At 40.8% G+C, this 15,380-nt stretch overlaps 1 protein-coding gene across 1 annotated transcript in view; it reads right to left on the bottom strand.

The window, feature by feature from the left end:
• The window catches only part of CDH26 (cadherin 26), a 60,757-nt gene that overhangs the window by 23,494 nt on the left and 21,883 nt on the right, over positions 1 to 15,380 (bottom strand). The window contains 4 exon segments of the mRNA XM_033186945.1: positions 1,549 to 1,677; positions 1,872 to 1,978; positions 1,981 to 2,037; positions 3,493 to 3,640. Of these exon segments, the coding sequence (XP_033042836.1) occupies positions 1,549 to 1,677; positions 1,872 to 1,978; positions 1,981 to 2,037; positions 3,493 to 3,640 (441 nt within the window).

Genomic DNA, 15,380 nt, shown 5'->3' with positions numbered 1-15,380 from the left:
GAGAGCTGAGAGTGTGTGTGTGTGTGTGTGTGTGTGTGTGTGTAGGATGACTTATAAAATAAATAAAGCTAATTGATTAAGTAGAACACTAATAAGCAGAAGAAAGCACAAAGGGGCTAGATGGTGTCCCAGGAAAGAAGTGGAAGGGTTTTAACTCAGTAGTCAAGAAAGGGCTCACTGAGAGAGTCAGGAGAAAGAAGGAAATATGGTGGATATTTACTTTTTAAAAAATACATATGGAATAATAAAAAATAAAATATTGGAAATAGATCTTGAGTGATTCTTATTTTATCTCTTAGCCATCTCACATGCCTTAGGTGGAGCATCTATCCCAAATCATCTTACACAGTGGTTTTCAACACTTTCTTAAGGGCTGGGAGTCTTGCAGCCTGGGAAATCCCACGTGGACCCTGACATACAACGTTTTTAAAGGGTCACTGCAGTTACTTCTGTACTTGGATAAGGTAAGGTGGGGAAGGTGAGGCCAAAGACTACCTGCTCACCTTCCCTCTAGAATCCTGAACGTGGTGTGAAAACCTCAGGTGCAGACTTCTTACCCAAAGGTGATTGTTCTCCCGAGGGACATTTGGCAATGTCTGGTGACACTTTTGGTTGTCACAGCTGAGGGGCGCTACTGACATCTACTGGGCAGAGGCCAGGGACGCTGGTGAATATCCTGCAGCACACAGAGTAGCCCCCACTCCAAATAATCATCTGGCCCAGGGTCAATTGGGCTGAGCATAGGAACCCCTGACTCCAAGTAAACAGGAATGCCCTGTCTTCCCCTAGACCTCAGTTTTCCCATCTGTAAAACAGAAATCATGTCGTAGTTTCAATAATCAAAAATGAAAAAAATGCATGTAAAAGTTCTTAGCACAGTTTCTGGCATACAGCAGTCAAAAATGTAAGCTCATGTGACCATTATGAAGTGCTTCTATGTCAATATGATTTGGCTTCTTGATTCTAGCTGAAGTCACTTTGGAGAACTGCATATATCTTGGGTGACTCCCCAGTATAGTTTGGAGATTTGTCCCCACCCAAATCTCATGTTGAAATGTGATCCCCAGTGTTGGAGGTGGGGCCTGGTGGGAAGTGTTCGGATCATGTGGGCAGATCCCTCATAAATAGCTCTGGCCATTCCCTTGGTGATAAGGAAGCTCTGGCCCTGAGTTCACACGAGATCTGGTCATTTAAAAGTGCACAGCCCCTCTTACCTCTCTCGTTCCTCATTCTCCCCCACCCACGCCCCGTATCTTACCTGCTCTTGCTGTCACCAAGCGACATGCCTGCTCCTCCTTGTCCTTTCGCCATGATCATAGGCTTCCTGAGGCCTCCCTAGAAGCTGGTCGGTGCCAGCACCAGGCTTCCTGTAAAGCCTATAGAACCATGAGCCAATTAAACCTCTTTTCTTTATAAATTACCCAGTCTCAGGTATGTCTTCACAGCAATATGATAACAGCCTAACACCCTCCCCAAGAAAAACTGAGCCTAGGACCCAGGGGCTACATGTTTTGGGGCTTAGATGTCGGGGCGGCCCCAGTGGCTCACGTTCTCCTGGGTAAATATGGGCCTGTGGTTGTTGCCTTCTTGCACATCCATGTGAATGCTGGCCGTGGATGACAGTGACGGTTCTCCACAGTCCCTGGCTCTGATTAGCAGTGTAAACTGAGGAGCAGTCTATGTGGGGAGGAAAAGGAAAGTTAAGCCCCTCAAATATGGGAAAGGAAAATATTAATAAAGACATATTCTGTTTTAGCAATTTCAATAGCAATCTAGCCACAGAGGGTTCCCCACTACAAATGTAGAATCTAAGCCTGGGGCTCAAGGATGGCCACACATTTCATTTTTAAAAATAATAAAATCCACATAACCTCATAATCTAAGCACCCGGAGAGTCGTATTTCTCCACTAATGCAATCAACCTGGAAACCACTTTCTTTCAGTAATGGTGTTTGAGAAATGAGGAAGTAAAGGACTTAGAATTTGGAGTGTTTTCTTCATATAAATCGACTGCTAACATCTGAAAAATGGGTTGACCTAGAAAGAATTTTTAAAAACTGTTACTATCGGATAAAGGTAGCCTATCAAACCAGTAAGAGGATGAATTATTTGCTAAATGGCATTGGGGCATACACCAAAATGAGTGAAATGTTTAAATATGAAATAAACTATGGACATACTAGAAAAAGATAAGGATGAATATTTAATCAGCTATAAGATCAAGAACTTTCTAATCATGACTGCCAATGCAGAAGACTTACAAGACAAAACTGGCAGATCAGATTACATTTTTAAATTCCTGGCAAAAAACTATGGACAAAATTCAAAAGAAAATGATAAAGCAGGAAAATATATTTGAAACATACATGGCAGGCAGATATTCTTAAGACAGACTGCAGAGGTTAAAATCAAGAAAAATGACAAACACACGAACAGAAAAATGAAGAAAAGAAAGGAAAAAGCAACTAATAGAACACGGAAATGGCCAAGAAATGTAGCAAAATGTTCAAGCACATGGTTATTAAAGACCAACAACACACCAGGCAGCTTCACGGATTGCAGGCAGGTGAGCAAATGAGGACGCTTACGTTGTATGTGCAGGGCGAATCAGCAAGTCTGCATCTCTGAATTCATGCTAAGTAAACAATGCTTGATTGGGACACATATTTAGCTTAAATTTTATCATTGAAATATATTTTATAAAAATAACAGAAAGTGGCAAAAAACATAAATGTTCAACAATAGGAGATCAGTCAAATATTTTAAAGCATATCCATAAAATATTACACAACAGGGTATTTTAGAAAAATATCAGGTTACAAACAGTAAAATTGCACCTTTAGAGAGGAAATTGTAATTATATATAAAAATGTGTGAATGTACACACATATATAATTTTAACATACAGCATGTGTACACACAGACAGAAAATGCAAATAAAAATGCTGAAAGAATACAAACTAAAACATGCATGGTTGTTATTTCTCGTGGGTAGCATTAAAGATGCTTTCTTTTTCAGTCTTTTCATTTCTTGGAATTTTTTAGAGAGATGATTATACAAAAGAAATGGTTTTTGTTATTAAAATAAATCCACATTCTAGTAAGAGTTGGGTTTAAGAATGCACAGTATCTGTAACTAGGAGGCTTTAGATGTGATCGTGTTGCCATTTTACAGACAAAAAAATTTGCAGAGATATGCAGAAACTCATCATCTAGCTCTTTTTCCCTCACTGCATGTGGCTTTATTTTGAGAATGGCATTTACATATCAGCCCTTCCCACTGATGTAATTCCCACATCATTTTATTGCCGATACAAAACGAGGCTTACAGACCTCAAAGCACTTCGCTCAGATCCAAGTCCTGCAACCTCTGAGATGTGAACAGTAAAAACTCTCCCTGAAGATGACTAGGATCAAGCTCCTCATCAATATTAATGAAAAGGAACAGAGCAGAGACAGAAGGAAGCCCAGCAGCCCCTCAACCGCACACACCTGCAGATTGGTTTTCTTGCACAGTGATGTTAAATTCCTTCTCTGGAAACTGGGGTGCATGATCATTCACATCACTGATCCTAATGTTGAAAATCTAGGATTCATCCACAATTTTTCCTGTTGAGCGCTCCGCAACATCAAAATAAACCTAGGAAGCAGAGAGCTGTAAAAATCCTACAGAACAATTTATTTGATGACACTCTAATAAAATAACTGTTATCCTAATTATGTGTTTACATCTCTCTCCTCCTCTAGACTGAGAGTTCCAAAGGGCAGGAATCAGACTGCCCTCATTCACCACATACCCCAGAGACCAAACACAGTACTGGCACAGACTAGGTGCTCAGCAAATGTGCAGAACAAGCCAATGCTCTGGCTTGGAAAAAAATGATGACTTATTATCAGGTTCAAATCTCAGTCTCTCCACTGGGTAAACACATGCAGGTTGCTAGTGAGCCTCCGTTTCTACAACCTATCAGTATTGTCATGAGAAATAAATATATTAATTGAATATTACTGAAACATCACAGAGAGCAGACACTTAAAAATTTTGGGGAAAGTGAACATTTACAGTAACTAGCACAGCTACTGACATGCTATGTTTTTAAATGGCCACTGTACTTCTGCACTTCTGTACTTAGATAAGAAAAGTCAGTCGGTGTCAAATGTGCATATGTGTAGTCTTTCATTTCAAAAGGTCTCAAATCAATTGTTTAAGCTTCTGCCTTAAGAACTTTTAAAAAGAGATCATAATAAACCCAAACAAACAAAAAGCGATAGTAAAGGTAAGAGCATATATCAATAAAATGGAAAACAACAAAACAATAGAGAAAGTCATGTAACCAAAAGTGATTCTTGGAAATGATCAATAAAATGAACAAACCTCTAAGAGGACTGATGAGAGAAAATAAGGAAGTGGGGAGAATTATCAATAACAAGAATGAAAGAAAGGATATCATTAGAGATTCTACATATATTAGAAGAATAATAAGGACTAGTATGACTAAGTTTATGCCAATGAATACAGCAACTTAAAAGAAAAGGACCAAATTCTTAATAAAGAAAAACTACCAAAACTTTCTCAAGAAGAAACAGAAAACCTGAATAGTCCTATATATATATTTAAAGCGAAATTTGTAGTTTAAAATCTTTCAAGAAGTAAAAACAAAAAACCCCAGGCCCAGATGACTTCAATGGTAAATTCTAGCAAAATATGAAAGAAAAAAGACTAATTCAACAGTCTCTTTCAAAAAGTATAAAAGGTAGAAAAACTTCTCAACTGATTATATATTGTGTCCGGAGCCGTGAGGCTCGGAATTGCCGCGCCTCTGTGCTTAAGCTCTGCATTGTGGAGACAGATGGCGCACTTCCTGGTTCTTCATCATCAACTTTACCCGCGCGCGCGAACTTTTCCCGCCCGCGCGTAGATAACCTCCCGCGCCGGGAAAGACTAAGTCTACCGAGCATGCGTCTGGTGACGTCTCTCATTATTCCCCTCCCCTCCTGCTCTGAGCCCTTCCTCTTACCTGGCAGCATATATAGGCATTACACCACCGCCATTAAATGAGACTTGATCAGAATACTGTCTTGTCTCCATTTCTTGTGTCTCTTGTCTCTCTAATTCCCACCCCCTCCTCCAAGGTCTGTGTTAATGATCCCGCTGGTCGGGACAATATTGTAAATTTTGTAAATTACAGGGAAAACTACAGAACAATATCCCTCATGAATCTAGAGTTAAAAGTTCTCAACAAAATACTAACAACTAGTACCCAGAAATATATTAAGAGGATAGTACATTATGACCAAATGAGGTTTATCCAGAGAATTTTAGGCTGATTCAACTTTTGAAAATTAATTTCAGCAACATCACAAGATGTAAAGTTAATCTACAAAAATCAACTACATTCATATAAACCAGCAATGAATACTTAGAAATAAATATTTAAAAATAGCCCCATTTACAAATCTAAAATATGTACGGGATCTATTTAGCGAAAATGTTACAACACCGATGAAAGAAATCAAAGAAGACCTAATTGAATGAAAAGATATACTGTGTTTACAGACTGAAAGACTCAGTATTGCCAAGATGACAGTTCTTCCCAAATTGACCTATAAAGTCAGCATGATCCCAATCAAAAGACTAGCAGAATATTTTAGAGATATCAACAAGCTGATCTGAAAATTGTATGGAAAGGCAAAGAAATTTGAATACCCAAAATCATTTTGAAAAAGAAACACAAAGTTAGTGGACTCACACTATATAATTTCAAGATTTGTTATAAAAATACAGTAATCCAGAGAGTACAGTATTGATGAAAAGATAAATATATACATCATTGAAACAGAATAGAGTTAGAAATAGGCCCACACAAGTATGGTTGATTGATTTTTGAGAATAGTACAAAGGCTAGCCTTTTTTTTTTTTTTTTTTTTTGAGGCAGAGTCTCGCTCTGTCGCCCTGACTGGAGTGCAGTGGCCAGATCTCAGCTCACTGCAAGCTCCGCCTCCCGGGTTCACGCCATTCTCCTCTCACGCCATTCTCCTCAGCCTCCCGAGTAGCTGGGACTACAGGCGCCTGCCACCTTGCCCGGCTAGTTTTTGTATTTTTAGTAGAGACGGGGTTTCACCGTGTTAGCCAGGATGGTCTCGATCTCCTGACCTCGTGATCCGCCCGTCTCGGCCTCCCAAAGTGCTGGGATGACAGGCATGAGCCGCCGCGCCCGGCCCTAGGCTAGGCCTTTTCAATGCATGATTCTGAAACATTGGATGTCCAGATGCAAAAAAAAAAAAAAAAAAAAAAAGAACCTGGGTCTATATCTCACACTTTAGTCAAAACTTAACTCAAAATGGGGCCGGGCGCGGTGGCTCAAGCCTGTAATCCCAGCACTTTGGGAGGCCGAGACGGGCGGATCACGAGGTCAGGAGATTGAGACCATCCTGGTGAACACGGTGAAACCCCGTCTCTACTAAAAATACAAAAAAAAAAAAAAAACTAGCCGGGCGAGGTGGCGGGTGCCTGTAGTCCCAGCTACTCGGGAGGCTGAGGCAGGAGAATGGCGTGAACCTGGGAGGCGGAGCTTGCAGTGAGCTGAGATCCGGCCACTGCACTCCAGCCTGGGCAACAGAGTGAGACTCTGCCTCAAAAAAAAAAAAAAAAAAAAATTAACTCAAAATGAATCACAGACCTACATGTAAAAAATAAAACTATAAAACTTTTAGTAAAAAAAAAAAAAAAGGAGGAAATCTTGATGACAATGTGTTAGATACAACACCAAAAACATGACCCAGAAGAGAAAATATTGATGAATTGGATTTTTATCAAAATGTAATAACTTTGGCTCGGTAGGAAATGTTGTTAAAAGAATGAAAAGACAAAGGAAAAGAATGAGAAGACAAAAATGAAAAGACAATTGCCTGAGAGAAAATACTTGCATTTCATATGCTGACAAAGGATTTGTATTCAAAACTCAATAAGAAAACAAACAATACATAGCAGGTGGCTCAGGCCTGTAATCCCAGCACTTTGGGAGGCCAAGCCGGGCGGATCACCTGAGGTCAGGAGTTTAAGACCAGCCTGGCCAATATGGCAAAACGCAGTCTCTACTAAAAAAATACAAAAATTAGCCAGGCATGGTAGCAGGCACCTGTAATCCCAGCTACTCGGGAGGCTGAGGCAGGAGAATTACTTGAACCTAGGAGGTGGAGGTTGCAGTGAGCTGAGATTGCGCCATTGCACTCCAGCCCAGGAGACAAGAAAGAAACTCGTCTCAAAAAAAAAGACAACAAACAATACAATTTTTAAATGGGCAAAGGGTTTGAACACACTTCTCCAAAAAAAGAGATGCAGATGTTAAATCTGCATCATTTTTCACTAGGGAAATCCACATTAAAACTGCAATGAGCTATCACTACACACCTTTTAGAACAGTTAAACTGAAAAAAACCTGACAATACCAAGTTCAGCCAAAGATTCAGAGCAATCAGAATTCCTATACATTTCTAATGAGAATGCAAAATTATTCAGTTATTCTGAGAACTCGTTCAGGAATTGCTTATCAAATTAAACATACACTTACGAAATCCATCTAAGCCACTCCTAATTATCTACCTACAATAAATGAAAACTGACATTCACATAAAAACCATACGTGGGCTGGGTACGGTGGCTCACACCTGTAATCCGAGCACTTGGAGAGGCTGAGGCAGGTGCATCACCTCAGGAGTTCAAGACCAGCCTGGCCAACATGGTGAAACCCGGTCCCTACTAAAAATATAAAAATTAGCCAGGTGTGGTGGTGGGTGCCTGTAATCCCAGCTACTTGGGAGACTAAGGCAGGAGAATCACTTGAACCCAGGAGGCCGAGGTTGCAGTGAGCCGAGATCACACCATTGCACTCTAGCCTGGGCAAGAAGAGTGAAACTCCATCTCAAAAAAAAAAAAAAAAAAAAGTGCATAGCAGCTTTAATCATCACTAAAATCAAAAAGATTCCAAGCATCCCTTAGTTTTATAAAGTGAGAAGCGAGATACTACTCAGCAATAAAACAGAACAAACTCGGCCGGTGCGGTGGCTCACATCTGTAATCCCAGCACTTTGGGAGGCCCAGGTGGGCAGATCACGAGGTCAGGAGATTGAGGCCATTCTGACCAACATGGTAAAACCCCGTCTCTACTAAAACACAAAAAATTAGCCTTGTGTGGTGGCAGGTGCCTGTAGTACCAGCTACTCAGGAGGCTGAGGCAGGAGAATTGCTTGAACCTGGGAGGCAGACGTTGCAGTGAGCCAAGATCGCACCACTGCATTCCAGCCTGGTGACAGAACAAGACTCCATCTCAAAAAAAAAAAAAAAAAAAAAAAAGAACAAACTCTTGATGCACACAACAACATGGATGAATATAAGATTCATTATGCAAAGTGAAAAAAATCTAGACTTAAAAAGTCATGCATTGTGTGATTCTGTCTCTATGATGTTCTAAACAAGATAAATTTATTGGGAGGGAAAAGAAATGAGTCGTTTCCAGGGGTTAAGGGTTGAAGGAGGGTTTGTCAAAACTCTTAGAACTATACATCAAGAGATACAAATTTTACTGTACATAAGTTTTTAAAATAAATTTTTAAAAGAAAAATACACATTTGGAAGGAATAAAGGCAGTTAAGGGTTCTCAGGTCATTATATTGTCAAAGAAGTTACTAAAAACTTTATATTAAATCTAATAAGTGAAGAATGAATGCTGCAATTCCTCTGTAATTATTTTTTCCTTCCGTGGAATTAGACCAGAGGGGAAAGTTGTGGGTGGGATGAGATTTTTCATATATTGTATAAAATTTCATAAGAAGCCCTTATTAATTTTATATGTAAAAAGTAAATATAAGGTTGAGCGTGGTGGCTCACACTATAATCCCAGCACTTTGGGAGGCCGAGGTGGGGGGACCACCTGAGGTCAGGAGTTCAAGATCAGCCTGGCCAACATAGTGAAACCCCATCTCTACAAAAACACAAAAATTAGCTGGGCATGATGGTGGGTGCCTGTGATCCCACTACTTGGGCGGCTGAGGTGGGAGAATCACTTGCACCCTGGAGGCAGAGGTTGCAGCGAGCCGAGATCGCACCATTGCACTCCAGCCTGGGCGAGAGAGCAAGACTTCATCTCAAAACAAACAAACAAATAAAAAGTAAGTATAAAGAATAGGAACTCTCATTTATTGCTGGTGAGAATGCAAAATGGTGCAGCCACTTTGGGAGACAGTTTGGCAGTTTCTTACAAAACTAAATGTACTCTTGCTACACAATCCAGCAATCACCCTTCCAAATGTGTTGAATATGTATGTGCACCCGACAACCTGCACACACGCGTTTACAGCAGTTTTATTCATGATCGTCAAACTCTGGAAGCTACCAAGACGTTTCTCAGTAGGTGAATAGGTAAATAAGCTGTGCCTATCCATACAATAGAATATTATACAATGAAAAAAAGGCATAGAGGAACTTTAAATGGATATTGGAAGTGAAAGAAGCCAGTCTGAAAAGGCTACATAGTGTATGATTCCAACTGTATAACCTTCTGGAAAAGGCAAAAGTGGGGAGACAGTAAAAAGACCAGTGGTTGCCAGGGGTTCTGGGGGTAGGGAGGGGTGAATGGGCAGAGCCCAGATAATTTTTAGAGCAGTGAAACCATTCCCTATGACACTGCCATGGTGGACACATTTGTCGAAACCCATAAAAGGTAAGATGCCAAGAATGAACCCTAATGTAAACTCTGGGTTTTGGTTAACAGTAATGTAAAATACTGGCTCAACAATTATAGCAAATGTAGCACATAAATTATAGCAAATGCAGTACACTACTGCAAAACGTTCATAATAGGGGAATGTGAAGGGAGGGGTGAGGGGAGGGTAGGATGGGAACTGTGGGCTTTCTATTCTGTGCTTTGTCAATCTAAAACTGCTCTAAAAAATGAAGTCCATTAATTTGAAAAATATGATGTCCCTACTTACAAAATAAATATATATATCTTAATAAAATATAATAAACATGAACTATAATAAAATACAAACCGGTGTATTTTAAATAAATATACATATTTTTACTCCTGAATCTCTCGTTGCTCTAGTATAAATGGTGCTTTTGTTTGTTGAAGGCTGAAAAGGCTGTGGGGAAAGGCAGGAGTTCAGAGTCGCAGAAAAGAGAGCGGGAAAGGGCATGAATCCTGGCACGAGGGTGGTCCAGGCAGGTGCCTGTTCTGCGTCGAGACCACTGGATTCTCAAGGACCAACTGGTCGCCAGGTAAAGTATCCTGCTTGGGGTAAAAAGGCGTATTGCAGAAGCGTGGCTGCCAGCTTCAGCCAGGCCCGGGGCAGACTCACCAGCGCCAGCCCTTCACGTAGATGGTCTCCCTTCATCCTCGCGGAAGCCCTGGAGGAAGACACCCTTGCTGTCTAGCTCTGCACCATGGAGAGACTAAGTGACTATTTCACCTTCAGCTTGGACGTAGAGTAGCCCAGATCCAAGTCCAGTCAGGGATCAAGACTGCACCTTCCGCCGATTCTTCCCCATTTCACTCTACAGGCTACTCAGTGCCCAGAGTCAGTGGCCCTCCCAGGGGGCCTCTCAGGGCCTTGAAAGCTTTAGGCAACACTCTCTCCATCCCCTTCCTCAGGGGCCTAAAGGTCTTTCCCTCTGTTTTGTTTCGCGTGGCTGCTTGAGCCCCCTTCCCCTGCAGACTTGCGGTCACTCCTCAGCTCCATCACCGCGGTCCCACCAGGTATCCTAGAACAGCAGCGCCCACGTCTAGCGCAGGTCAGCGCTCCTCCTCCTCCACAGTAGGAATGAGGGAGCCTTCAAGGCTTCTATTACGGAGCTAGTCCGCTTCAGGGACTTCAGGGACTCTAGCACACATTTTAAAATTTGTGTGCAAATAAATTGGCTTTCTCACACACCATCTCTACATTCTCCTCCATAATTTATGACTGTGCTAGCAACTCTTTGCTCCTTAATCACCCTGACTTCTGGCTGTAAAACCGTGCCAACCATACTCCTTCCATTTAAAAAAAGAACCACTTGTGTGTTTTATGTTTATTATTTTATATTTCATTTATTATCCTAAAGCTACATATGAGCCCTTTAGTTCCATAAGACGCCTGAGAAACACGAGTGCTGTTTATTCTTTGGCAAGATGCTAAGAATTTCTAGGGTTTCGGATTACAATGGAGAAAAGAAATGTCATGGACATTTTCTGCACTTGGAAAGTGTTTCCAGCCTTTTGTTATAGCCTCAAGATTTATACCTTTGGATAAACAAACCATAGTGCGTTAACTGGATGCATCACCATATGCCTATTTGAAATTACAGGCACAAGATCTATGGCCTTACACACAAATGAGCACATGGCAACACCTTCAGGACCAAATGCACAATACAAAATCGCGCATGCGTAGGTGAGACTGTGTGGTGATGAAAATTAATGCATAACTATTCTGAGAAATATAAAAGGATGGCTTTGGGGGCAGCTTTGTATTCTGCAAAAATGAGCATATTTTGATGTAAATAGATAAGGTCCATACACAGAAAAAAATTAAAACTTTTGCTGTTGCTGTCTCTGTCTTAAATCTTACAGTGATTCTCAACTAGTGTTACTGCTTTCTTGTGGACGCATGGAGTTAATAAAAAGTTAGCCTCCCCCACACACTCCCTGGGCACAATTTTGCTTTTGGTTGGTTTTAGAGACCCTATCAGGATGCTCAAGAGTAAAGAAGTGCTCCTAGAATGTCTTTTTGCTGCTACATTAGGCTTATTTGATTTTTAATAATGTACTATCTTGATGGACTGCCAAAGCTAGTAATAATCGTTCTCTCACAGGAGCAGATGGTTAAGCTAGGATGCATATTTGTGTAGTGTTTAGGACATGTCCTCATTTATAGGACATGGCTTATGCCACGCTTCCTGGTTGGTAATCCTTCTCATTGGACCATTTCATATGCTCCTAAATAGTGTGTAAGCCCCTGGCTGTTAGTTTCCTGTGGCTGTTGTAACAAAATACCACAGACTCCATGGCTTACACTAGAAACTTACTCTCTTACAGTTCTGGAGGCTAGAGCTGAAATGGAGGAGTCAGCAGGGTTGGCTCTTCTGGAAGCTCTGAGGGAGAGACTATTCCCTGCCTCTCCTGGCTTCAGGTGGTTGCTAGCAAGCCTCGATATTCCTTGGCATCACTCTAATCTCTGCCTCCACCTTCACCTGGCATTCTCCTCTGCATCTGTCTCTGTGTCAAAGATTCCCTCTTGTTCTAAAGATACTGGTCACTGGGTTATGGCCCACCCTAATCCAGTATGACCTCATTTTAACTTGATCACACCTATAAAGACCCTATATCCAAATAAGGTCACAGGCGTGGGTACCATGAGTTAGGACTTGAACATCTCTTTTTGGGAGGCACAGTTCAACTCACAACACCCAGCAAGGCCGAGGCTACATTTTACTGTGCTCGCTCATTCGTTTACTCCTTCATCTAACGTGATTAAGGGAGAACCTATTATGTGAGGAGCCCTGATCTTGACCCTGGGGCAATGGCAGACTTTCCCCAAAGTCAAGAATAAGGCAGAGTCTCTCTGCATTCTAATGGACCAGCATTCTAATGGAGGAGATCAACTATCAACAGAGAATTACACACGGAGTTCACATTTCAGGTGATGAGTGGTGTTGAGGAGAAAATAAAACAGGGTCATGAGATGGAGAGTGACGGGCAAGGTTGGGACATGCCTCAAAATCTCCACCCTGTATCTTTCCTTGTGGAAGTTCGTAGTTAAATGAGAGGGCCACAGATCAAATAAGTACATAAATCAATAGACACATACAGACAACTGCGGTCCATGTTTGGGGAATCAGAACATGGATTTGGCCTAGCCAGGGAGCTCCAAGCATAGGGCCCTGAACACCTGACATAACAGAACTCAGGGATGCCATGTGTTTCCCCCCACCCCACACTGTCACTGTTTGCTCTAAATGGTCCCTAGGATCTATCTGTGATGTGCCAAGCATTTCCAACTCAACTTTGAGTTTCAGGAAATGCTCTTAGATATTTGGCTTTAGCATTATCAGCTTTTAGACACAAAGCCCCATATTAGACATTATGAATGCCAACCCTTACTACATCATTTAAAATGTTAAAAGCATCGTTCGCAAAAATGTTCTCCCATTCTGTAGGCTGTCTGTTTACTCTGTTGATAGTTTCTTTTGCATCTGAAAAAGATCTAATATCTAGCATCTATAAGGAACTTAAACAAAATTACAAGAAAAAAAAACCCATTAAAAAGTGGACAAAAGATATAAACAGACACTTTTCAAAAGAAGATATACTTGTGGCCAGTAAGCTTATGAAAAAAAGCTCAACATCACTGATTATTAGAGAAATGAAAATTAAAACCGCAATGAGATACCATCTCACACCAGTCAGAATGGCCATTATTAAAAAGTCAAAAAAACAACAGATGCTGGTGAGGTTGCAGACAAATAAAACAAAAGGAGCATGTATATACTCTTGGTGGGAGTGTAAATTACTTCAACCATTGTGGAAGACAGTGTGGTGATTCCTCAAAGAGCTAAAAACAGAACTATTATTCAACCCAGCAATCCTATTACTGGGTATATACCCAAAGGAATATAAATCATTCTACCATAAAGACATATGCATGAGTATGTTCACTGCAGCAGGATTCACAGTAGCAAAGACATGAAATCAACCTAAATGCCTATCAATGGTAGAATGGATAAAGAAAATATGGTACATATATACCATGGAATACTATGCAGCCATAAAAAAGAATGAGATTGTGTCCTTTGCAGAAACATGGATGGAGCTGGAAGCCATTATCCTTAGCAAACTAACACAGGAACAGAAAACCAATACTGCATGTTCTCACTTATAAATAGGAGCTAAATGATGAGAACACGTGGACACACAGAAGGGAACGGACACTGGAATCTCTCAGAGGGTGAAGGGTGGGAAAAGGGAGAGGATCAGGAAAACTAACTAGTGGGTACTAGGCTTAATACCTGGATGATGAAAGAATCTGTACACCAAACCCTCATTGTACAAGTTTACCTACACAACAAACCTGTACATGCACTTAAAATGAAAGCTAAAAATAAGAACAATCATAAAAGGGAAGGAAAAAATAAAATATTAAAAGCAAACAAGCAACAACAACAAGTGAGCGCTGAATGTTTGGCTCCATCCTTGCACAGATCATGACCATCACTACGGCCTCCCTATTCAACGTGTGGAAGCCCAAGGAACAGCAGCATGAGCATCACCTGGAGCTTGCTAGACATGCAGGCTCTCAGGCTTCACCCTGACCTACTAAAACAGAATCTGCATTTCTACCAAGATCCCTAAGTGATCTGTTTGCTCATTAAAGATTGAGAAGTGCTATCTCAGTGTCTCCTTATGACTACTCTCTACTCCTTCTTTTTAACAGACACTGCGAAGTCTACACAGAAGGGAGGCATGCATTCATATGGATAAGGAAGACCTAGAGAGTCATCTTTGCATGTTCATTGGAGTTTTAGGAGAATTTCCACCTATTTAAAAATTAGAGAGTCAGAGCCTATTAGTGAGTTAAGGGTTTATCTTTTATTGTGTATATCAGTACATTGAGATCACTGGAGAAAAGCTTCATATATTACTTTTCTTGAATGTTAATCAACATCTTTCCACCCTGAAAAAGTTAATGAACAAATGTACAGCCAAGAAGCCCTGAGAACCAAGCCTAGTTTCCAACAGCTCCAGTCCGCTGAAGTCAAAATAGAACACATTTTGACTACCTAAGGACTCCCTATTATGTTAGATGGGTAACGTGATACATGGTTTAGGGCTTTTTTCTTTATGATTTCTTTTCCTAGTTTAGAACCTGAATTTCAACTTCATAGTAAACCAGTGTTGCAGTGATGAAATCGTAAAGAAAACCTGCACTCACAATAAGACATCGTCAACAGGTATGAACAGGTATGCAATTGCTCATGCACCAGTTCTTGGGCCACCCACTGGGTCTGTTATGGCTTGTCTCCATATTTCAGAAGTCACTCATAAAAAAATAAATTAATGATCGCCATTCTAACTGGTGTGAGATGGTATCTCATTGTGGTTTTGATTTGCATTTCTCTGATGGCGAGTGATGATGAGCATTTTTTCATGTAATAAAAAAAATAAAATAAAATAAATAAATAAATAAATAAATAAATTAGGCCAGGAGTGGTGGCTCACGCCTGTAATCCCAGCACTCTGGGAGGCCAAGGTAGGGGGATCACAAGGTCAGGAGATTGAGACCATCCTGGCTAACACAGTGAAATCCCATCTCTACTAAAAATACAAAAAATTAGCCGGACGTGG

Source organism: Trachypithecus francoisi, unplaced genomic scaffold, assembly GCF_009764315.1.
Source record: "Trachypithecus francoisi isolate TF-2019V2 unplaced genomic scaffold, Tfra_2.0 Lachesis_group21, whole genome shotgun sequence".
Lineage (NCBI taxonomy): Eukaryota > Metazoa > Chordata > Mammalia > Primates > Cercopithecidae > Trachypithecus > Trachypithecus francoisi.
The sequence above is the reverse complement of the archived record's forward strand: the minus strand, read 5'-3'. Positions and strand labels throughout refer to the sequence as shown.